The 23995-nt window shown below is 38.6% G+C and overlaps 5 protein-coding genes across 6 annotated transcripts; 2 read left to right on the top strand and 3 right to left on the bottom strand.

Moving 5' to 3' along the window:
- Positions 1 to 275: 275 nt before the first annotated feature.
- On the top strand, positions 276 to 8336 carry LOC105222841 (uncharacterized). Of its 2 annotated transcripts, none has more exons than XM_011200361.4 (3): positions 276 to 618; positions 1679 to 5357; positions 5413 to 8336. In XM_011200361.4, exons 2-3 carry the CDS (start codon positions 1797 to 1799, stop codon positions 6832 to 6834), a joined length of 4983 nt encoding a protein of 1660 aa, XP_011198663.2. In that variant the 5' UTR covers positions 276 to 618; positions 1679 to 1796; the 3' UTR covers positions 6835 to 8336. The 2 variants fall into 2 exon arrangements, with proteins under 2 accessions (XP_011198663.2, XP_019844709.2); XM_019989150.3 differs by having other exon boundaries at positions 276 to 628.
- A 230-nt stretch (positions 8337 to 8566) lies between these two features.
- Positions 8567 to 10982, bottom strand: LOC105222842 (esterase B1). Its single transcript, XM_011200362.4, has 5 exons — positions 10740 to 10982; positions 10536 to 10673; positions 10253 to 10470; positions 10051 to 10177; positions 8567 to 9985 (listed from the first exon to the last, which is right to left on the bottom strand). The coding sequence occupies exons 1-5, from the start codon at positions 10857 to 10859 to the stop codon at positions 8795 to 8797; spliced, it is 1794 nt and encodes a 597-aa protein (XP_011198664.2). The 5' UTR covers positions 10860 to 10982; the 3' UTR covers positions 8567 to 8794.
- A 329-nt stretch (positions 10983 to 11311) lies between these two features.
- On the top strand, positions 11312 to 12394 carry LOC105222843 (charged multivesicular body protein 6-A). Its single transcript, XM_011200363.4, has 3 exons — positions 11312 to 11484; positions 11561 to 11670; positions 11728 to 12394. Exons 1-3 carry the CDS (start codon positions 11419 to 11421, stop codon positions 12218 to 12220), a joined length of 669 nt encoding a protein of 222 aa, XP_011198665.2. The 5' UTR covers positions 11312 to 11418; the 3' UTR covers positions 12221 to 12394.
- Positions 12395 to 12443: 49 nt separating this feature from the next.
- On the bottom strand, positions 12444 to 14048 carry LOC105222844 (glucose-fructose oxidoreductase domain-containing protein 1). The gene has a single exon (XM_011200364.4). The coding sequence runs from the start codon at positions 13911 to 13913 to the stop codon at positions 12744 to 12746; it is 1170 nt and encodes a 389-aa protein (XP_011198666.1). The 5' UTR covers positions 13914 to 14048; the 3' UTR covers positions 12444 to 12743.
- A 309-nt stretch (positions 14049 to 14357) lies between these two features.
- Positions 14358 to 18760, bottom strand: LOC105222845 (cilia- and flagella-associated protein 57). The gene is made up of 6 exons (XM_011200365.3): positions 18323 to 18760; positions 18177 to 18260; positions 17055 to 17959; positions 16822 to 16991; positions 16625 to 16759; positions 14358 to 16502 (listed from the first exon to the last, which is right to left on the bottom strand). The coding sequence occupies exons 1-6, from the start codon at positions 18505 to 18507 to the stop codon at positions 14496 to 14498; spliced, it is 3486 nt and encodes a 1161-aa protein (XP_011198667.1). The 5' UTR covers positions 18508 to 18760; the 3' UTR covers positions 14358 to 14495.
- Between the last annotated feature and the right edge of the window lie 5235 nt (positions 18761 to 23995).

Here is a 23995-nt window from a genome sequence, read left to right as displayed (position 1 = left end):
ATATATAATAAAATATATTTTAATTCGAAACAGATTACGATCGTTAAAAAGAAAAAAAAAAAGAATATTAGAAAACTTCAATTTAAACAAATTTATAATGTTATAACTTGCAAACTATAGTTTCTTCATTTTTCACATATTTGTTCACCTATTTCTCAATAGTAGCCCGCGTTGATTCGGTAAATCAGCCAAGCAACTCTGGGTACCTTACTGCAGCAGAACTGTCAAGTTATAGATACAATTATAAGATAAACTTGGCAACTCTGCAATTTGTATCTAGATACTCTGTGCACCCGAAATTTAGTTCACTATTGTGTATATTAGTGATTTTTCGCTCCTGCTGTTTTTCAGTACGCCATTCAAAAATAAGAAAAATTTTATAAATTCAGACTACCCAAGCAATTTTTTCTGGAGTTAATTTATGCAATTAGTATAGGCACTATACAACCATTATTGGCACTTGTAACAAACAAATCAACATAAACATAGAGGAAATGTGAAGAGATCTACAATTGGAAAAGTGCAACACTCTGAGATCTCCAAATGTGTTTTCGATTAACTTCAACATGGAAACCAGTTGTCCTGCTTATGAAGCGCCTGGAGTAAATCAAATAATGGGTATTAAATAGTAAATATAGATATATGTTTCCAATTTATGGCATACAAAACAATCGATAGGCAGTTTGCAAGTGCAGATGTGGCTAAGTTCAAATGTAAAACGTAGAAAGCAACACAAAAAATATATACCTAAACAGAAATAGAAAATGCGAAAATAGAAATAAAATCTGAACGAAAAAGAAGTTGTAAACTGTGTGAAGCAATAACGTGCCTATTTCCCCCACCCTTATGTAAAAATAGAAATAAATAATAATAGAATAGGTATATGTATATGAACACATATGTGATGGTTAATTGTGGTTGGTGAAAGTCCTTCCGGTACACTGCACAAGATGCTGTGTGCTGGTCATTAGCTTTTATACTTCCACTACCGTTCCGCTTTGAGGATAACTAGGCTAATATTTATATAAAAAGAACAATATCCATAAAATACTATATGTAGCAAATTGTTACTGTAGACTTGCTATTGTATTATTTTTGCGTCTTAAGCTTCAAAGCACACACCCTAGCACTCCAAATTGAACATCAAAAATATGTTATTGCCGTTTGAATCAAAACATTTTTAATTAACACAAATGTAATCCCTCAATATCAAGACTCAGATACAGGGACCGATACAATTTCATTCAAACAATATTAACACTGAAAACTACTCATTTTGTTGATAATAGTGTACATGCTGAGATACAAAAAATATTTTCCTCATTAGAGAAACAATTTAAATCCCCAGAAAACATCAAAATCAAAACAACAATTTTTAATGTTAACAAACATTTTTTTTACGTTTTGTTAATAAATCTGCCACTGGAGCTAGGTACTTAAATGTTGTCTAATGGGGTATGTTTATTTAGTTTTCCGATTGTGTGTTTTTAGCCTTGAGTATTTACTTTATTTTATTTTTGAATTCTATTGTTTGAAACGCTAATTAATTAATTAAAGAGTAAAAATGGATATTGAAAAAAATGGGTATTCACAAATACTAGAGATCTATCTAATTTTTTTTTAATTTTTCTTCGCCTAATTGTTTATATTTTACTAAAATTTTCTAATTTTCTTACAGCTAGACGCGATGACTTGTTTGATATTCGAACAACTATAGTGGGTAAGCTAAAAGGAGTCGTCGCTAATGAGTACTAATAAAACGAAACATCACAACTTATTATACTGGTACTTGTAATATGGAGAATTGTAAAAACAACAATCAACCAACAACAACGTTGCAGCAGCAACATACACATCAACATGGAGCTTCTGTTTCTGCTGTAAAAATGAATAGTAATAGTAATTGCGCGACGCCAGTTCACTCCGAGCAGCCACGTGGATCCTTTTTTGAATATACACCACCTATAGGCGATGCGTCAACGGATAATGATGATATTAGTAGCAATAAAAGCACGCCCTATTATACGCCTTTGGAATTTATCCATGGTACCTTTGAGTTTCCGTCGCCCACAAAATTGGAACACATGGAAGACATAGTTGAGTTGCATTGTTCGTCGCCACCTGCGTCCGAACAAACGGAAATTGTTTTACAAAGAAAAACACCCACGCCAACTCATGTCGCTGCGTCACGTTCTTTAGCAGGAGCCAGGCAACAGTTATCCAGCAGTACATCGCCGGTTGTGTCGCGAAAATTAAGACGATTCTCCCTATATGAAAGAAGATCGTGTTCACCGCAGCAGCTTTTAATAAAAAATGCGGTATCCGCTTCAATGGATAGCAGCACGGAATGTGTGGCCGCAATGGCGGACAAAGAGAATGCTAAACCTTTATATAGATCAGGAATGGCTATGACGGAAAGGAGAGATCCGCATCTACGTTCAAATAGTGGCAATAGTTCTCCAATAGCGCTTTTGGAAGCTGATGCTGTTTCACCAAAGATACTCGATATTAATACTGCTGGCGGTAGCAGCAGTAGCACTCGGCTGCCCTGTTCCCCCAAATTGTTGGCTTCGTTAAATAATTTGAATTTAACTGGTTCTCCACTTGGCGTGATTAGTTCGGCGGGATATAAAAATGGCAACTACTTTAAATTTCCAGAGATTGATCAAGTGGTACATGATCAATCCGGTCCTGATCCACCAACTGAGGATGCCTCCCCTTGTGTGTGTGACAATCAACAAACGCGAAACAGCAGACAACGGAACAATGGGTCCAGCAAAGAACGCCAAAAGTCAGTTTCCTCTAATAGCAATTCAAATACATGTTTGAATAGGAATTGCCAGGAATCACGCAACGATCCAACGACAACATCAACGTCCACCAAACCAAGTGCAATACATTCAACTGCAGCTGACGGTAAAAAAAATCGGAAAAATAAAAATAATTTGACTATAAAAATTACGGATGTGCCCTGTACTATAAAGGGACCAAGCGCGATCGTACCGACCTCTCCTTCTCCTTCATCAAAACCGAAAACACCAACAATCAAAAGCACCAAAGAGAAAGCACTGTCACTTGACTCAGCAGCAAAGGAATCAGAACTAACAATTATAGTTTCGTCTGGCGGGCGAAACAATTCCCACGCCAGTTGTGATGAGATCGACGCTCAAACGCTTCGCCGTGGCTATCTTCCGCTGCAACAATTTATGCCGCGTAGCGTTAGTGGTGCACGTTTCGAGCGGGTAAGTGGTGATCGCTCTTTGCGAATTCCCTCGGCGGCCGCAAGTAATCGTTCCACCTCCCTTTCGCAACTGGCACTGCTAGGTGATGGTATGCTTACTACACATGCCCATCTTCAAACTCAATCTTTATGTCCGAGTAGTACTACATCTTCATTAAAAACACCACTGAGTGGTAGTAGTTTTCCTCGGACACCGCGTCGCCGTTTACCCGGCGGTAGTAGCGCGAGCAGCAATGCGTCTACCGAATGGTTGGCGGTCTATCATCGCAACCGAAACTCTGCAGACGCCTATGCTACTATTGGAGGAGAATCTGAGTTGTCAGAACACCCGCAAGCCGATGCCGACACCGTAGTCGTTCTGCCGGAAGGTACCGACAATGGAGGAAGGACAGGTAGTAACAACACTCTGTTGACAGCGCCTTACGCGCCTGGAACGGCAACGCTGGCTCTCACACCACATCGTGGAATCCATAAGCATAACGCCATGCTACACGCATCAAATACGAATTTAAAAACTCTTCCTGAATTCCTAACACTGGTCGAATTTTCAACAACGACGAATGCATCTAGTGCGCATCAACCGCATAAACAAAAGTCTATGGAGCTGCCCAGTGCTACGATGCGACCTAAACCGATATCATCAGCTTCTTCCACGAATTTGCTACAGCGTCGCGGCTCCAATCACAGTCTAACGCTGAATCTACACGGTTCGTGCAGTAATTTACTTGGTAATTGTCGCAGCGGTTTAAGTGTCTCCAACTATAGTCTTGGTCCCGCCGTTACTAATTCCACAACAAACTTAAATTCGAAATCAAGTTGCAATATAGATTTAAGTGGTGCGCCCATTATAACACAGCCACATGCTCATGCTACTCCAACACAAGGTGCCAAACAGAGCCTTTTCCGACGACGCGGTTCTAATCAAAGTCTTACGCTAACAAGTCTAACAGCAGCCTCATGCGGAAATCTCAATTCCTACGCCAGCCAACATTCGCTGAACAAGGTTACACGCACTTCTTCATTTATCACACAAACTCAGAACACCACCAGTAATGCTACGACTAAGCGTGGGCTTTTGGAAAGACGTGGCTCCAATCAGAGCCTCACACTGAATATGGGCAGTTCATTTGGCGGAATCGGCACCGAAAGACAAGTGCACGCCAGCAGTAGTCTCTTTTTGGGTGACACTTGTGTCGAAGAATCCGATATGAGTGCATTGCATTCGAAGCCATCCTGCTGTGCACCACCCACACCGCATAGGCGATTTTTCAGTAGCGAAAGTCTGAATCGTGGCTCCACACCTTTTGCAGATTTGAATCAAGCTCACCGACGAAACGCTAAGCAAGTTTGCTTTGGTTCCGTATCAGATCTTAAGCCAAGCGCCAGTATGTTGTTGGATTGTGCCGTTAACGGTGGAGGTGGTGCAGGCACTGGCAGTCAGCAACAGTTGGGCGAAGTACGCCGTGATAGCTTCAATTTTCAGGATAGCACCGTGTGTTCATGCACTGGTGTACGAAATATTATGACGCGCCCATTGTCTCCGCAGAGTACAAGTGAAGAGTTCAAAATCTACTTAGCCAATATACAGATGCTACAGAATGCTTCCAATGCCCTTAATCAGCTTGATTTAATTAAACTGAATTACATTTTCGACAACACCTATGCGTCGCATAACAAAGGATTAGCGGAACAAGCAGTACCAATGTTAAGTGTCCGTGCTAATAAAGAGGCCGAAACACCGCCGGGCACCAGAGTTACTACTTCCGAAGACTGCGAAGTAGCTGAACGCTATTTGGCAGCAGTGCAATCGGTGCTCACAACGGTACAACCAGACGATGATGAGCAAAAGCGAATCTTCTGCGATTTGCATAAAGAATTTTGGGATCTTCCGTTGAATCACCAAGAGAAACCGATGGTATTCGGCTCACAGGCCAAGAATCGGTACAAAACGATTTTACCAAATGAAAACTCGCGCGTGTTGCTGGAAAAAGAGGGGAAACAGCTGGCTGAATTGGCCGAAGATATTCGAGAAGAACATGCAGACTTAGCCGAGCACATATCACGGCAACTACACATATCCGACGAAGTTCCCTATATCAACGCAAATTACATAAAGGTTAGTTAGTGTAATTTAAACTTATTCTAATAATATTAATATTTGTTTTTCGTAGGGTCCGGACTATACATCGAAATGTTATATGGCCACTCAGGGGCCCTTGCCGAACACGATATTCGAATTCTGGCTAATGGTATACCAGAATACTCGTCGATATTTTCAAACCACCGACAATAAGGCGGGTACGATACAATACTATCAAAAAGTCATAATGCTCACGAATTTCGCGGAAAACAATCGACAAAAATGTGCCGTTTATTTTCCCATCGAACTGAACGAAATATTCATAACGACCAGTTGGCACGAGGTCGTTACACCCACTGCGGCGGCAGCGGATTTTTTTAACGCATATTTGCTGCCAAACGAAAGCACTCCACCTCCGCTAAACTTGGCTGATGGCGGTACAGAGCCTGAACCTCACATCGGCATCGAATACTATCAGGCCGAAGTTAGCGAGGAACTGCAACCCTTTCTACCATCGACGCGTGGCAATTACTTCGTTATCAAGAACATTGGGATCGTGCGTAAGAACGGTTTCTCGATACGTAAGCTGGTCATTTTGTATTGCATCAACATCGGCGCTAATACTAAGGAGTCTAGTGCTGGCAACCGCAACACAATCTTGCTAATCAACCGTTTGTACTGTTATCATTATTGGTATCCCGATTGGCCCGACCACCGCTCGCCACGCGACATCAATACATTGCTCGACATTTGTTTGCACATACTTAACCTCGGCAAATGCGAGTCGGAATTTGATTCCTTCGAAATAGACGACGACGACGACGACGTTATTTCGGTCCTACAACCACAAACAACGCATGCTTCGCATATTGCAGCGCAACCGGTAGATTTGTATCAACAGGATATATTCAATGCCATGCAGCCACTGCCAGTTATACATTGCTCCGCAGGCATCGGACGCACTGGCTGTCTGACAGCCATACTAAATGCTGTTCGACAGCTACGACAATCATTCGCCTATTCGCTAACCACAATGGCCGCAGAGGCTCGCAAAAAGCAGGAAAGCAGCGCTGGCGCTGGCGGTGAATTAGCCGCACAAACGCTACTCAGCCCTGTAGACTTTGCATTACCTAGCCGGTTCGTAGAAGAAGCGCAGCGCGCTATTACAACGCCGAACGGGGTAATCGACACGGAGAGCAGTTTCACACGTAATACGCTCTACTACATCAATTACATACTGCGACATAGACAGCAGCAACAAAGTGACGATGATGAGCATAAGGATAACCACGAATTAGATGGAGTAACAGCTGAAGCGGAGTCGTTGCCTTGGCCATTGCCAACTATAAATGATCTGCCAAAAATTCCCGACATTTTTGTCGATGTGTTGGGCATTGTCTGCAATCTGCGTCTCCAACGCGGTGGCATGGTACAAAATTCGGAGCAGTACGAATTAATCCATCGAGCTGTATGTCTATATTTGAAGCGTACATTTGCGTTGAAGCGTTTCTAAGCTCAAAATCGTAAGATAATTAAAAATAATAATATTTAGCAATATCTTTGCAGGAGTAACACTCCAAGGCTAAGTTCACGTAATAAGTAATTAGCTCAAAGCGTATCGAATAGCATGCTAAAGCTGTTGACTGTTAGCAAATGCATTTGTATGTAACATAATTATAATTATTAGTTTTGATACCCGAGCACAGCTCCGTTGAAGATGGAGTATTTTATAGCTTTTCGATTTACGATACTATTTATTATTATTTTTCTATAAGACTACATATAAGCGCATTAATTTAAATACGTTTTTAGTTCGTTGATTTAATCAAATGAATTAGTTCAAAGCCAGTTAGATTTATATTGTCAGATGAGAAGCGAAAAACCTGCAAAAGCAATCTCAATAAATCGAAAGTCTTTTCTAAATCGACTTGTAAACACTTTTCTGAATCGGGAAGGATCCAATATTAAAATATTACGTTTTGAATATTATGCCCAAATTGGGTTATGCAGTCATTTAAGTAAATAATACGTGTTTACCTTGAAATGTAAACAAGCATGCTTGAACAGCTGTGTCCAAACACCAAAAACAGATTTGAAAATCAAAAAAGTTTATAAATCCGTTTATATAATATTAGAAATTGCGAGTAATTTAAGCATATTTTAAAAAATCGATATCATCAAAAAACGCATTTTAGAAACACGGCAATTCTACCACATTTTTTCAAATAAGTTTTGTTTGCCTTTACGCAAATGTACGTGAATATGAGCACGATCCTTGATGGCGCATTGGAATGTCTAAAATAAAGCGTGGCGTAATAAGCCTAACAACAAAAACTGAAAATTTAACACGAAAATTTCAAATATTATTAAATGTAATTGTTGTTAGTATAAATGTATGTATGTATGAATTGTACGCATAGTAGATAAATGAAACTCGAAATTAGTGAATAATATTTTTTGCAACTTTCAATTTGCATATGTATGTATATATGTATTTGTGTATGTGTATGTTGTAAAATATAGGTTTTTGTACGCGTTTGGTTTATACGCTTTAAAATATAAATACAATCCAATTCGATTCGATTCGATCAAATTCGAAACACCGTGACTCCAAAAATAATTTTCAATGAATTACTGCAATTAAATTCTAATTGAAATAATATGTAGTAAATCAATCAAAGCCAAATACAGAATGATACACAATAAATTTAAATTTAAAAAATATACATAATTATTTAAAATATATGGTATTAAAATAAAACTGTAGTAGTAAGTTGTATACAATTTTGTTCTCCAATTACTTTTCACAAGGCGATTTTAAAACGTCCGTTACAATAAGTTGTACACATCGGCAGCAAAATTTCGATTTTAATTGTTTCATAAGAAAACATTTATTTTCACTAAACAATAAATTAAGTTTCGATAATTTGTATTTTATAAGCAAAAGGATTTTTTAAATAGTCTCTAAGCGAATGGACTAGTCAAATAAATGAATAAATATTTAATGAAAATATATGTACATGATCGTTTAAAAGTACAACTCTATGCACAAATTTCTTCTTTAACTTTATTTTTGAAAACATAAGAAATTATGGCTTTAGGTCGAAGTTACTTGGCATTGGATGGCAAAGGATACTTCCTTTAACACAAATTAGGTCAGTAAGTATAATTAAATTAATTTGATCAACGTTGAATCTCTCCGTATCCTCATTACGCGCGTAATAATTTTAAAACAAACATGTGTCATCTTATACTCAAGCAACAATATTTTATTTTAATAAAATATTTTATAAACCATTCCTAATTAGAAGTGGAAACACACATATGTACATATATACAAAAGGAAAACATATTTCTATTAATATCAAAATTGACTTAAGCTATGAGCTATATAATATCAATTCGCCAATAATCCGATAACAAAATGATTTCAAATGTACAGCATTATTTATAAACCTATTTTTACTTTAATTTCACAGCTTAGCACTGAATCGTGAGTAATCCAACGCTGGATAGCTTCGGTAAATTCCTTTCCAAAAATCCATACGATCTTTATCTGGATCATGAGCCATTCTACATTCTTCATCAATAATCAGACAATTCAAGCTCAAATCCTCCTGCTCCTCACTATTTACGCTATTGATGGGCTGCCAAACACAACCCAAGTCTTTTGTGATATTGCTTTCTGCTGGAGTGGGGTTACCATGGCGAGCAAAATTAGTCCACATTACACTAAGACGTTTAATATTGCGTCTATCCTTCTCTGCAAATTTCGTTGAATCAATACCTGGTGTTTGGAAAAGATAATGCAATTCGTCAGCATGACATGCGCCAGGTATGAATTCCAACTGCATGTGTCTTTTAAAAAGATCCCGGCCACCGGTATAGTCATAACGGTAGAAATAGAGAGGTGAGCACGTTTTATATTTTGCTTGATATTCCACAGCCAGCTGCAAGTCAACCATAAAGTGATAGTCTGTCAACAAATTCGTCATGCATTCTAATTGCTCATGAGTTATGTTGTGACCGTTAAAATAGAAGTCGCGCATTTTTTGTGCCACATATTGAATTTCCGCATGATCAGTAGCGAGTGGTACATTTCGTGGCACAAAACGGGCCAAGTCATTATTTATTTCTTCGATTTTGCGCACCGCATTTATCAGCATCAGAACACCCTCAGCTGAGTTGTAGCCCATTATCGTTGGCATGGCACGTGTGTCTTTACATTGTAATAGTTCTAAAACCGGCGTGTCAATAAAAGTATCTGTACTATTGGAATCTTCAACTACGGGATGGAAGGTAAAAGGCAAACCTCGGCGACGTTCATCTGACGATAGTACAGGCAAAAGGTTATTAAGCACATCCATTGGTGTCACTTTTTCATGGGACTGTAAAAAATTAAGCATAACGCGCGTATCACTTGATTTACAACCGAGCAATTCGCAAAATCGGCGAACTCTCCGCGCGGGATTTATTTGAAATACCCAACTCATATTAGCCGAACCACTTTGCATAATCGCTTTGTGAAATAGTTTGTGGGCATGGGATGCTAATGTGTGCAAATGAACTGATGCCGCGCCAGCACTTTCTCCGAATAGAGTAACATTATTTGGATCGCCATTAAATTGCGAAATATTATCGTGCACCCATTGCAAAGCCAAACGCTAAATAAAGTTGAACGATAAAATTTATAAGATACACGAAAAATTTTAAAACATGAAGCATTTACCTGATCCTTTAGGCCAGCATTTCCCCAAATACCTTCCTCAGGCAGGCACAAAAATCCCCATGCGCCCAAACGATAATTTAATGTTACCACAATAACATCTTCGGATATTAAACTTAGTGGCAATGTACTAAAACCGAATATACGTAGAAAGTTATTTCCATATATAATATAGTATTGCAGTTAAAAAAAACAACATACGCACCCATTGCTAGAACCAAATAAGAACCCTCCGCCATGTATCCATACCATAACTGGAAGCGGACCCGTCGTGGAAGGTTTAGCTGGAGCATATACATTAAGGTGGAGGCAGTCCTCTGAACCCAATATCTTATCTGTCATAGGTTCTTTTTGGTGACAAGGCGATTTCTCTCGTGTACAATCTAAAATAGGTGTATCAAAAGATTCCAGTGGGACGGGAGACTGCAATAGATTTGGACCAAAATATGGGTTGCGTGCAAGAACATTATACTTCACGTTATGATTACCCTAAATCGTAGTTCACCGAGTGGTGGTACTGCATACGGTACACCCAGAAAGCTATGATATGGTTCACCATTTGGTAAACGACCTTCGCGACCAACGACAACACCTTGTCTTACTTGTACCTTGACCCGTGATGACTCCTGTCGATATAACAAAGATTTCAATATCAAAATAAACAAACAATATTTACAACTATAACCATGTACCATTGAACTGTAGTATCTAAGAGCACTTCTCTGCGATTGGTTAAAAGAAATTCGCGAACATCTCAACAACATTGGGAAGTGACTGCAAAGTAAATTACTGTGGTAAGCTTTTAACAACATAACGAAAACACGATAACCACTTTGGCAGTGCAGTTTTAACAGCCGGTTCTTTTATTTTTGTTATCTAGTAAGAATGATACGGGTCAGTACTTCTCACACGTTAATTTCACGCTAAATTTTTTGATACTGATAACAGAATATTAAACCCATTAGCCAATATGTAGAGCAAAATAATCATGTAAACGCACAAAAATTTTCTTACTGGGACACCACTTCATTGCGAATGACCTACTTTGCAAACACTCACTATTCCAATATTATTTTAGTTTTCTAAATCATCTGTATTCTTAAATTAATATGGGTATATTATTGGAAGCTTAATTTAATTTTTGTAAAGTTAATTTTCTCAGTTTTTTGTGATTTGTATTTATCTTATATTATTCGATTAAGTTTTTAAAAATTAGACGTTTTCTACTATATTTTTATATCTGGCATCGTTATACAACCGTATTGTGAATTGTTAAGTGTAAGAAGCAGCAATTTATTTGTTTTGCCATTTGTATTAAAATATTTTTTTAGAATTCGTATACTTAATTAGTAAAGAACAAATTGACTGCCGATGGGTTCACTGTTTTCAAAAAGTAAAAAGCAAAGCCGTGTTACTGAACACGACAAGGCTGTGCTGGTAATTTTCACCTTCCCGAAAAGTTTAGTCAATTCCCAACCTTTATCGAATAATTTTTCTCTGTTTCCTTTTGTAGCGATTGAAACAACAACGAGATAAGCTGAAACAGTATCAGAAACGAATTGAATTACAGCTTGAAAAAGATAGGGAGCTAGCCAGAAAATGCCTTCAAACAGGGCGACGGGAGTAAGTTCAAACGAGATATCTTACGAATTTAATATTAATGACATTTTTATTGTTTAGCCGGGCTAAATTACTACTCAGGAAGAAAAAGTTCCAAGAAACACAACTTAGCAATGCGGATAAGCAATTGGAGAATTTGGAAAAAATGACTGCTGACTTGGAGTTTGCTCAGGTAGAATTGCAAGTGATAGAAGGCTTGAAGCAGGGTAATGTAGCCCTTAAGAAAGTACACGATTTAATGGATATTAATGAGATAGAAAAGATTATGGACGAAACAAGGGAAGGAGTGGAAAAGCAACAAGAAATAGATGCCATATTATCAGGAGCACTCAGCGAAGAAGACGAAGAAAATGTTTTAGCTGAATTGGACGCATTAGCTGCAGAAGAGGCTACAAGTTCGTTACCTGAGGTACCAGCTGAAGATTTACCTGAGCCGGAAGCCAATGAAATGGTAGAAGATGCTACTCTCACTGCTGAAATTGATGCTGATGCGCCAAAAAAGAAACGCAAAAACTTATCAGAGCAAGATAAAAAAGTGCTTGTGGAAGCGTAAATGTACATATGTAAATACCTATCTCTTTACACTTTCGTATTCAATTAGATTCGGCAACACCGTCTACAATCGTTTTTGTTTGCTTTTATTGTTTAAATTAATACTAAGTCACTTAGTTTAAATATATATGCATAAAAAGTTTTATAAATAAATTTATAATACGAAAGATACAAATATTTTATTGAACACGTTTTAAAAAAGAGTAAGTAATAAGTTAAGGTTCAGAATTCCTGCATTTGTTTCTGTTTGATTTTAGTTAGTAAATATACATAAAATGTTTTATAAATAAATGAAAATACGAAAAATACAGTTAAATACTTTTTAGTGGTAAAGTAAGTTATGATTTAAGGTTCAGAAGGCATTCGACATTTAGTTACATGTCTTATATGTCCATATATATATTAATAATTAGTCATTCACCAGTCAAGTAAATTAAATGTTCATAGGTATCTTGTATGAAAGAATTTTGCCCGAATTGTAAAAATAGAAATTATACGCAATCTGTTATAAATTTCATAATATTTTACATTGTTGACATGCGGGCAAAAGTCATAATCTGTTCATGGTTCGAAGGCGTCTCTGGTGTAATTCTAACGCGTTGCCATGATTTTGTTTCGCTTGATTTACGTATGGCGTCCAGCACTGCTTGTACATATAGTCCATCTTCAAATGTTGCAGCGGCTTGGACAGGTTCCTTTACCCATGATGCATCTTTATTGGCGAAAGCTTCCTTTAGTGCACCAACCATTTTACATAAACCTTTTATATATGGACGTGGTAACAAGGACTCCGAGGTAGCAAAGTGCAAATCTTGAACATCCACATATATTGCTTCTTCCTTCATTTGCTGTGGTTCTGCTTTTTGTTTAAATACGAATAAGTCTCCGCCCCGCACGACTAAATGACCTTTGCTGCCACAAATCAATACCTCTTGAGAGAATGACTTTGCGGGTACCGTGTGACTGTACAAGGAGGCAGTGACTAGTGCACCCCCTCCAGCCAATTCCATTTGGAATGTACAAAAATCTGGGGCTGAAATTTGTCGTATGCCATTAACAGCTGCAGTGGTTTTCGTGTATGAACGCACGACCCCATGTACGCGCACTGCATGTTGTGGTAAAAGATAGCTTACCAGATCGATAACATGACTGCCTACCAAATTTAAAGCTCCTCCACCCATTGCTGCATCACACATCCAATCAAATTTCTCCGGAAATAGTGTACCCAATTGTACGCGTATATCCACCAAAGAAATTTGATTTATAGGCCCGATAAGTCCTTCTTGCAGACATCGTTTCATATGTGTAAATGCAGGAAGAAAACGTAGCGAATAGTTAACCAGTGTTATTAGCCGAGGATAGTACTGTGATGCATGTACCATTTTTAAAGCGTCCGCTTGATGTAGCCCCATAGGTCGGTCGCAGACAACATGTTTCCCAATACCTAAAGCTTTTTTGGATATCTCTGCATGCTGAAAAGGTTGGCACACAATAAACACCAAGTCGACGTCTTTACGAAGAAGCACATCATCGATTTTGTTAGTAAAAAACGAAATCTTTTGCGACTGGGCTACCGATTCGGCCTCTTTTAAAGGTCCCCATATCGCCTTTATATCGAAACCTTTTTCGCGAAGCAGTGGCACTAAAACCTTTGTTATAGCACCAGTACCGAAAATTCCAACACCGGGCAACATTTTCGACTTATATTTAGGCACGAATTTGTCTGTTCGGCTAAAAAATTTATATGTTTCGTATGTGCAAATGGTAGAATAAAATAATAACAGAAACTTAAAACAGCTGTTGCATTAATTACTGTTTATATGCCGTTCACAATAGATCATGGTTACTACAATCTGTTATACACGAACGAAACGCAAGTCTTACACTGTGCTCTCAGTAGTTAAAAGTTCTAAATACCGTTATTTCCAGACAAGGAAAAATTACAAAAAACAATTTTTTTCTTGTGATTAAAATACACACGTTCTTAAGGGCACAGTTCAGACAGCTGCAACCAAGGCTGCAACTCTACTTAACTCTGATTATATGAACGTGAGTATTTTAATATTTGACAGATGTCGCTTGAAGCCTGCGCCTCCTTTGTGTTAACAGCATAAGTGATCAATTACAAGAAGACGGAATTAAGTTTTAAAAACAAAACAATGCGTTTTAATTTCATGTATGCAAGTATGAATTATCAACACCAGGAATTTGTAAAATATTATTATTTTTAGAAATAATTATGTTTTTCGTCAATTGCAAATCATGTATATCAATAGTTAAGAATTCGGTTTTCCTTTTGTATTTTGTTTTGCCATGTCCTTCTTCAACCGATTGCGCATTTGGATATTTTCCTCGCGTAATTTTTCGACTTCACTAAGAAGAATCACATTTTCTTTGAAAAGTTTTTCATATTTCTTCTTCTCGTCTTGAGTTGGTTTGCGATCTTTATGAATTTTCAATATGCGCTCGATTTGTGCACGTTGTCGCTGAAATTCATCACGTACCTCGGCATCCAACGAGATATGTCTTTTGAGTTCGTCATCACTTGCATGACGCTGAAATAACTCTTTAACCTTCACCTGCAACCGCTTTGGTTGATCTACAAATGCCGCGACGTGATAGATTTCACTGCAAATGCTTGTAATGCACTCTCTACCGGCGCGCGATCGATGCCGCTCCACTTTCAGCTCTTCCACGTTACTGAGGTACTTGTCCTTCAGTTCTTTCAGTTGTAGCTCCAATTGTATATTGTTCTGATTCAAACCCTCCAATTCATTTTCCATTTCGAGTATGTGTTTCCGTTTATCATTAATTTGGAACTCGCGTGGTTCTATTTGCGCCTTGAGTTCGGCGATTTTATGCGATAGTACTTGTTTGTATTTGTCTAATTCCTGATTCTTATGTAGTAGTTCCTGTATGCGTTTCTCCTTGGCGTTAATGGCGTAGTCCCGATCGGAAATGTCCTTCAGCAAGTCGTCAATAGAACGGGTTAAGCGTGTGATGTTCTTCTGCGATTTATTGTGTTCTTCTTTTAAAGTATCTACCTCCTCGAGCAATTTCTCAATATCATGGCTTAGTGTTTGATATCGTTTCTCTAAAACACCTGATTTGCCACGCCACAGCTGTGTTGAATTCTGTTCGTTGTTCAGCTTGTTTTCATACTGCAATTGCATCTCCACCATATTCCGATCGTTCTCCTCCTCTACGCGACGACAGTATTCGAAGAATTCGATCTTCTTGTCCTGCATCTCTTTCATCAGACCACGTATCAACTCTTTACGTTCGTCCAACTGCCGTTTGTAGTCTGTCTCCAATCCCTCCACAGTATCTTGCAGTATGCCTGCAGAAGTCTTCAATTTGTTCTCATAATTCTCGCGTAACGCCAACATACTGTCACGTAAATTGCTAAACTTCTGGTATTCAATCAGCATGCGTTCCGAATATTGATCCGCCAAGTTATTCAATTGCTTTTTGTGCTCATCACGTAGATCATTTATTTGGAATGTAACCTGATTCATCTCTTCGGCGTGTCTTTGCTCAATCTCGTTGTTTTTCTTCTTCAGCTCCTCGAGCGCTTGACAATAGCTGCGATGCACTTCGGCCAGCTGCTGGCCATCAAAGATCTCATTCTGGCTCAGCTGATATTGAAACTCTTCGGCTTGCTGTCGCAAACGTATTTCCAAGTTTGTGATTTGCTCGTTCTTCTCATGTAAGATGTTGCGTGGAATAAGCACTTCTTGACTGCGGAGCAAATCGGCATCCATTGAGGCGACTTTACCGTCGATATTGTCCATCGCCCATATCGCGAGAGTGCCATTCTTTGAGATCGCCAATAGCAGCGTGCCGTCATACGAGAAGAAGAGTTTGTTGATTTGGCTGGTGAAGAAACGAAAGAGCGTACAAGAAGCGCCCCCCGCATCCATGAATGGCAGTTGTATGTTGAATAAGTCACCGTATTCATTGCCCACAAACATAATGAGATCCGAACGTGACAGGCACATATCTGTCAGTGGCGCACGCACCTTGGAGGGTACAACAATCTCACGTACGATCTCTGAATTTTGGAATTCGCGCAGCACGCCAAAGTTTGTTGCCGCATAGATGGAGAGTGGTTCGTTGAAGGTGCAGCAGACCGAACGGTACTCGGTGCCCTTCTGCACAATCTCCTGCACGCGTGTGCCCGTTTCAACGTCCCACTGATAGATCGCGCCCTCAGCGCCACCCGATATAAGATATTTGTCCGTGCCGGTCCAAGCCAAAGAGAGCACTATGCCGTTGTGTCCCTGAAATAAATATTGTGTTACCATTACTCATGATAACGAATCGGGTTCTCAAAAATACGACAAAACCGTTACAAACGGAAGAAGAAATATGAAAAAATTAAAAGCATGCGACTCTGGCTTACCTTCAATTGCTTTAATATGTCCAAGTTATAAACCGAGGTTATGCTAATGATATTATCATAGGCGGCGGCCATGAAATGGCCATAATTCGAGTATTTGACATCCTTGCAGCGTGGAAAGTTGTATGTTTTAACGATCTTGAAAAAAGAAAAGAAAGGAACTCGATATTTATTTTTCAGTTATGCCTACAGTCACCTACATTCAATTCGTCCATAAAAATTTGTGTGATGCGCAGCTGGTCCGAGAATCCAATGGCGGCCATCAGACCAGTCGAATTCAGCTCTACGATGTTCACGTCCACCTGAAACTTGCGCACTAATTCGACCTTCTCCGTTTCGTAATTCCAAATGCGCACAGTCTGATCACGTGCTAAAAATACAACAACAAGTTGAGGGCACTTCTACCTTTACACACTCTTTCTCATCTACTCACACGCTGTCATAATGATCGGCTTCCATGCGCACACCGACATGCTGGTGATCTCGGCGAGATGGATCCACGCACCAAGCGGTTGAAATTGCAGTTGCTTGGCCTTCAACGTCTCCGGCACAATCAAGATGCCCACATAGATCTGCGCATGCTTAGTCGTCACAATGACCGTCTCTTGACGCGAGCAAATCGCCATATTTGTAATTTGATAAGTGTGCTCTGGCGCGAAACCTATGGGTATAGTTAGCACAGTCTTTCGTTCCAATTTGAATTTGGAGACACGCTCGAAAACGAACACCTTATTGAACATGACAAAGGCGAAACCGCGTGGAAATGCGGTCAGACACAAAACACGTTGATCGGTGAGCTTTTTGTCGGTCATTATCTTATGTTCCAACTCTTTGTTCAACAAATCCTGGTCCCATATAATATCGATAAGATCGGCATCGTATGCCTTCTGCCTTTGTTTGATCTCGCCGTTCTCTATCAGCAGTAGTTCATTGTGACTGGTGCCGATCAATATCAAATCCGAGGCAATATAGGCGATCGAAGTGGTTCGAAAGTCGACTTTAACGTTATTGCTAATGCTTATGCCCTTCTCGGACTTGGTCATTAAGAGCAACACACCGTCGCCGGCTACGGATATAAGACAATGATCTTGCGGATTGCAAGCCAAACATTCGACATTGCCTCTTGCCATATTCGCCGTGGGACGCGCCTCGATCACAGTGCCGCTCTTGTCTAGCATTAGCATATATAAGGTCTCCTCGGGTGGTTTGGTGAGTAGCACAATCGTTTTGGCATCACAGGTGAACGCCATAAAGGCTGCTTTGGCGTTGGCGTTCGGAAATGGCAGACTGCGGCGTTTCTTGAGTGTTGCCAAATCATAGATGGAGATCGAGGTGCCACTACGAAGGATCATAGAAGGTGTTAGTTACGAACTAACTATTAAAATACAAATGAAAGGATGGTATAAAATCCCTTAATTACTGTAATTGCTAAAATTAAAATTGAGTGACAAAGAGTCATTCAAAATATCAATTTCACATCCTCTTTTGAATGCACCACCGTCATTTTTTCCAAAAAAAAAAAGAGAAAAGTGAACATGTCACCCGTTCAACTTACACTTTGGGACACGTCTCAATAATCGCCAGCAATTTGCGCTGCACACTCATCGCTATGTACTCCGGATATATACCCTCCGGCAGTCTGTATAAAATACATAAATTCAATTTACGTAGCACACCACAAGCCATTGTAAAGGCGCTTACCTGAGAAATCTCTGCTTATTGCTCACATAGTCATGGAACGCCAGCACACCTTCCACAGGATAGATGACTTCCTGATACAGATTAAAGTGTATATTACCCACCACATCCGTGCGCAAACCATAGATATTCTTCGGTCGTATGTTAACAGCTGCAGCTGATGCATCGCCCGCGTTGTTCGGCTCCATGGGTTCGCCTATTTATGAAACTAAATTGAGTTTACACAAAAGAAAATTCCTTCACAGTAAAATTCAGCAAATTCCTTCACTTCGCAAAGCAAACAACACAATCATTGATCAAACAAATTGGTTCGCAACCGCTTTGCGCGCAATGCAACAAGCAAAACACAGAAAAGCAGCTCACAAAATATGCGTGAAAAATATATGCGTTTTTGTGTATGAAGCAAAAGAAAAATTTTGAAAATTCAAAATTTCAGCGTTGACAAAAATCAATCGATGAAGACAATAAACAAATGAGCTCACTCAATAATGTACAGTAAATCACGGCAGTGTGGGCACACTAGGCGTATGAGTGACATAAATTTCTACTCTTCAGTCGCTGAAATTGTCGTGAAATGCGCGGTGCGTATGAGCAACATGTGGCCAGTTGGTTAATGTATTCGGGTGAATAGTAGAAAGTTTAGTTTAATATCGGTTGTGGTAAAAATTTCTTTTCAATTTCAATTTAATGTACATTTTATTAATTGTGTTATTATAAAATGGAGAATGAATAAAAAAATATCAGCTGAGTCGATATTTTTCTTATATTATATATAGAGCCGTAAATGGTAAGATTTTTTTTTTGGAAAAAGCATATACATGTTGCAATAATTCAATTTGCTCTAATATTACAGATACAAATAGTAAAAACTAAATATATTTGAGTTAAAAATATATGTTGAAATATATATATAATTCCAAAAAAAAATTTAAATTTAAAAATTTTACTTGATCTTTCACTTCATTGCATTTTTTTTGATAATAAATTAATTAAAAAAGATTAAAAGCGTTCTGAAAATATATTTTATTTAACGAAATCTGTTTATTTTTTTAATTTTTGAGGATTCAGTTCAGAGATATCGTGGTCACCGTAAAACGTCTTTTATGAGAGGAGCTCCCAAATATCAGCTGTATTTCCCTTTCAAATAAATGTTTTTACTAATACTAAGTCTTGAAATACAGTTAAAAAAACCATAATATGTGTAAAAATTTTTGCATCAATAAATTTAAAATTTTTCTCAGAAAATTTTTGGAAAATTCACTTTTTTCGGCCTTCTAACTGTATATTAACCCTTAATCAGTTTCGCTTCGAATAATCCTGTTCGAGTTTGAACTAAAGGCTCACCTTGTGCACAGTTAAGCTGGCGATTTTTTGGAATTAAAATAATTGTTTTAAAATGTTAAGGGTATATTTATACATACCTATTTTAATAAAGTATTAAAAAAGTGAAGAAGTGCTTGAAAATCGGTAAGTAGAGAGATGACAAGAGATCTCGACACCTCTAGTGAGTCCGTTCGAATGCTTTTAGTGGATATTTTGGGTATAAAACGCGTTTTTGCTCGACTCGTCCCGATGAATCTGAGGTTTTTTCAAAAAGAGTACCATAAACAGGTCTCTTTGGACATGCCTGATCGTACGAATTCCGATTCCGCATTGATGTTTCGAATGGAATTCGCAATGGAGAAAAAACGAGCCGAAATCAAAAAGCCACGCTAAAGCCGCTGAAAAATCAAGATGATACTCATTGGTTTTTTCGATATTTGTGATTTGGTGCATCATGAATTTGCTCCGGAGGGACAGAAAGTCAATAAGGAGTTCTATGGCCGTATTGAAGCATTTACGTGGGAATATCTGTCGAAAACTGACGGAATTGTGGAAGAAGAATTCCTGATTACATGATGATAATGCACCGTCGCTTCGAACCACGATTGTGACCGAATTTAAAGCCAAAAGTGCAATAAAAACCATCGATCAACCTCCGTTTTCATCAGTATGATTCCGTATGATTCTTCTCTCCTTAAACTGAAATTGCCGTTTCGTGGAACCCGCCTTGAGTCGATCGAAGAGATAAAACAAAATTCGCTGAAGGAGCTAAGGGCCATTCCATGTTTATGAAAAGTGTTGCGACGACTGGAAAAATCGTTGACATAAGTATATCACTAGTGAGGATTACTTTGAATGCGACAAATAAATATTGATGAATAATTAAATATTTTAGGTTTTATTCACAGGTGTACTTTTTGTCACTTAGTCATGTTCGTCTGTCGGCCCATTCGTCTGTATATATTCGAACTAGTCCCTCAGTTTATGAGATATTAATGTGAAATTTTAGACACGTTCTTTCCTCTCCAAGAAACTGTTTACTAAACTGAACGATCGCAATCAAGTGCTTGTATAGAAATCTATGTCATTTGACGAGATATCTTCATGAAATTTGGCATACGTTAACGTCCAAAACAACAGACAAGCCTAATTTTGAAAATGTTCACTATGCAGCGTAAAGTTTTGCGCTTTCCTACTAATTTCAGCGGTTGGCGAAACATTTTATTAACAGTCAGTGGTATTTTTCCCTCGGTAGGCGCATAAAAAGTAAATCCAATTTGTATTCTCTGCAGCAAAAACATGCATGCAAATTGCATCACTGCGTGTGCGCCTCAGTTTATTTATAACATGTGCTAGCGCTCGTTTGCAGCGCTGCTGCAACGAGTAAATAAGCATGTACATTAAGCACAACAGATGGACACGGCAATGCAGAATGTCGAAAAGTCATTGAAACTTCGGTCAGCGAGTAAACTAACATAAAAGATGTCAAAAATGCGAAAATATATGTGTGTATGCAAACACAAAAGCGCGCTTCTATTTATAAGCATTGACGAGAAGAGCACTCGAAATGACTTACAAGACGACCAAATAGAAGTGATGACTTGAGTCTGTGTGTATGTGTGCATTTCTGTTTATTTTTGTGCTGCGCTCTGCTTTGCTCTGTTCATGTGCAGCCAAGCATGTTGGGGTAAGGATCGACGCCACAGGAATTGCGAAGAAGATTCCGGCAAAGCATTGCGCTACCAGCTGTTGACTTTTTCGCTTCGAACAGCGCTCAGTGTTTGTCGTGTATCTTCTTTTTGAATTTTCATAATATTTTTGTTTGGTCTAAATTTAGAGCTGGCGGGAGAGCGAATTCGGATATATATTGTTGACTGATATAAAGTGGAGTATTATTAAAGGGTGATTTTTTAAGAGCTTGATAACTTTTTTAAAAAAAAAACGCATAAAATTTGCAAAATCTCATCGGTTCTTTATTTGAAACGTTAGATTGGTTCATGACATTTACTTTTTGAAGATAATTTCATTTAAATGTTGACCGCGGCTGCGTCTTAGGTGGTCCATTCGGAAAGTCCAATTTTGGGCAACTTTTTCGAGCATTTCGGCCGGAATAGCCCGAATTTCTTCGGAAATGTTGTCTTCCAAAGCTGGAATAGTTGCTGGCTTATTTCTGTAGACTTTAGACTTGACGTAGCCCCACAAAAAATAGTCTAAAGGCGTTAAATCGCATGATCTTGGTGGCCAACTTACGGGTCCATTTCTTGAGATGAATTGTTGTCCGAAGTTTTCCCTCAAAATGGCCATAGAATCGCGAGCTGTGTGGCATGTAGCGCCATCTTGTTGAAACCACATGTCAACCAAGTTCAGTTCTTCCATTTTTGGCAACAAAAAGTTTGTTAGCATCGAACGATAGCGATCGCCATTCACCGTAACGTTGCGTCCAACAGCATCTTTGAAAAAATACGGTCCAATGATTCCACCAGCGTACAAACCACACCAAACAGTGCATTTTTCGGGATGCATGGGCAGTTCTTGAACGGCTTCTGGTTGCTCTTCACCCCAAATGCGGCAATTTTGCTTATTTACGTAGCCATTCAACCAGAAATGAGCCTCATCGCTGAACAAAATTTGTCCGAAAAAAAAAAAAACCGAACACTGATTTTGGTAATAAAATTCAATGATTTGCAAGCGTTGCTCGTTAGTAAGTCTATTCATGATGAAATGTCAAAGCATACTGAGCATCTTTCTCTTTGACACCATGTCTGAAATCCCACGTGATCTGTCAAATACTAATGCATGAAAATCCTAACCTCAAAAAAATCACCCGTTATATATATATTATTGATTAAGGATTATATATATATGTATAATGGGTAGTCGAAAAAATCTTTTCGTAATTCTAATCAAACTTCATCTTATTTGTTTTATTTTTATTAAGTACTTTAATGAACCAAATATGTACCATTTTCTGGTTTCTCGGCAAAAAAAAAAAAAATATGGTGGATGCATCAAAACTTCTCAGTCAACCTCTCCCAGTTTTTGCCGAGTCATCAAAGATGTGTGGGGTCTGGCGTTGTTCTGATGGAAGACGAAGGCCTTTCTGTTGATCAGTTATGACCGTTTCTTTTCGATTGCTTGCCTTAACCTCATCAGTTGTTGACAGTAAAATGTAGAATCAATCGTTCGACCAGGCTGAAGCAGCTCATATTGGATGATTCCTTTCCAATCCCACCAAACACGCGGCATAACCTTTCCAGGCGTAAATCCTGGCTTTGGGACCATTTCTTGAACTTCATCACGCTTGGACCATGATCTTTTTCGCACATTATTGTTATATTTGATCCACTTTTCGTCTCCTGTTACCATTCGCTTCAGAAATGGTTCGATTTCATTTCGTTTCAGCAAAGAATCGCAGATGTTAATTCGGTCCATTAAATTTTTCCCAGACAATTCATCTGGTCCAAAAACATCGAGCTTCTTTTTGTAGCCAGCCTTTTTTAAATGGTTCGAAACCGTCTGATGATGAATGCTAAATTTCTTAGTGATGTCATGGCTGCTTATGTGAAGGTCCTAGTCAACCTTTTCCATAATTTCATGGACTTTTTCAACGATAGATCGACCAGAGCGAGTTGCAACTTTTACATCGAAATTTCCAGAACGGAAGCGAGTGAACCATTATTGTGCTACACGAACTGATACGGCATCGTCTCCTCAAACTTCATGAATTTCATTGGTGTCTTCCGTGACATTCTTCCCTTTTTATACATAATTTCAAAATATAGCGATTTTCTTCATTATTTTCTGTCATTTTTGAACAGCTGTAACTTTTTTTCAACTTCCCCGAATAAAACTTTTTTTTCGTTATATGAAGCTTAAGATCTCACCTTTCCAACATTATACTCGTATGGTATGACCAAATGTGATTGGAGATATATGTACGACTGTAACGACATCTACTTATTGCCAAAATACGAAGAGACTTCTTCGACTACCTATTCCAGAAATTCCACATTATTTCCGAGACGCGACCACTGTGCACGAGACGGCGTTGGGTTCGGTAGATAAAAGTTGAGCGCTCTCGGAAACAACCGCAGCGCAGCGTAGCCATAGAAAGTAACAAGAACACAGAGATAAGCTTTATAGCTGTGGCAAGAGAGAACCATACAACAAACGTACTATAGTGTGAGAGAGGGGGCGGAAGAGAGCGCAAACCAACAAGTAACAATGGCGCTCTTTATGGAAACAGAAATACATGCATGTATATATATGGATGTATGTATAAGTGGTATATATGTATATGGGGTCATAATGAGCCTTAGCAGCTGTCGAACGCAACGAAAACAATAACAAACA

This window comes from Bactrocera dorsalis, chromosome 3 (genome assembly GCF_023373825.1).
Source record: "Bactrocera dorsalis isolate Fly_Bdor chromosome 3, ASM2337382v1, whole genome shotgun sequence".
NCBI classification, from domain to species: domain Eukaryota; kingdom Metazoa; phylum Arthropoda; class Insecta; order Diptera; family Tephritidae; genus Bactrocera; species Bactrocera dorsalis.
This window is presented reverse-complemented; position numbering and strand designations above follow the sequence as displayed.

Excerpts from the sequence above, each read along its gene's own strand:
- LOC105222841 (XM_011200361.4), top strand. The coding sequence starts at position 1,797 with ATGGAGAATTGTAAAAACAACAATCAACCAACAACAACGTTGCAGCAG. Across the intron at positions 5,358-5,412 it reads TCAACGCAAATTACATAAAG|GGTCCGGACTATACATCGAA; the intron begins GTTAGTTAGTGT and ends TGTTTTTCGTAG.
- LOC105222842 (XM_011200362.4), bottom strand. The coding sequence starts at position 10,859 with ATGTTGTTAAAAGCTTACCACAGTAATTTACTTTGCAGTCACTTCCCA. Across the intron at positions 10,674-10,739 it reads TTAGATACTACAGTTCAATG|GAGTCATCACGGGTCAAGGT; the intron begins GTACATGGTTAT and ends TTATATCGACAG. Across the intron at positions 10,471-10,535 it reads TCGGTGAACTACGATTTAGG|TCTCCCGTCCCACTGGAATC; the intron begins GTAATCATAACG and ends AATCTATTGCAG.
- LOC105222843 (XM_011200363.4), top strand. The coding sequence starts at position 11,419 with ATGGGTTCACTGTTTTCAAAAAGTAAAAAGCAAAGCCGTGTTACTGAA. Across the intron at positions 11,485-11,560 it reads AACACGACAAGGCTGTGCTG|CGATTGAAACAACAACGAGA; the intron begins GTAATTTTCACC and ends TTCCTTTTGTAG. Across the intron at positions 11,671-11,727 it reads CTTCAAACAGGGCGACGGGA|CCGGGCTAAATTACTACTCA; the intron begins GTAAGTTCAAAC and ends TTTATTGTTTAG.
- LOC105222844 (XM_011200364.4), bottom strand. The coding sequence starts at position 13,913 with ATGTTGCCCGGTGTTGGAATTTTCGGTACTGGTGCTATAACAAAGGTT.
- LOC105222845 (XM_011200365.3), bottom strand. The coding sequence starts at position 18,507 with ATGGAGCCGAACAACGCGGGCGATGCATCAGCTGCAGCTGTTAACATA. Across the intron at positions 16,992-17,054 it reads GCCGATCATTATGACAGCGT|CACGTGATCAGACTGTGCGC; the intron begins GTGAGTAGATGA and ends TTGTATTTTTAG. Across the intron at positions 16,503-16,624 it reads ACATATTAAAGCAATTGAAG|GGACACAACGGCATAGTGCT; the intron begins GTAAGCCAGAGT and ends TATTTATTTCAG.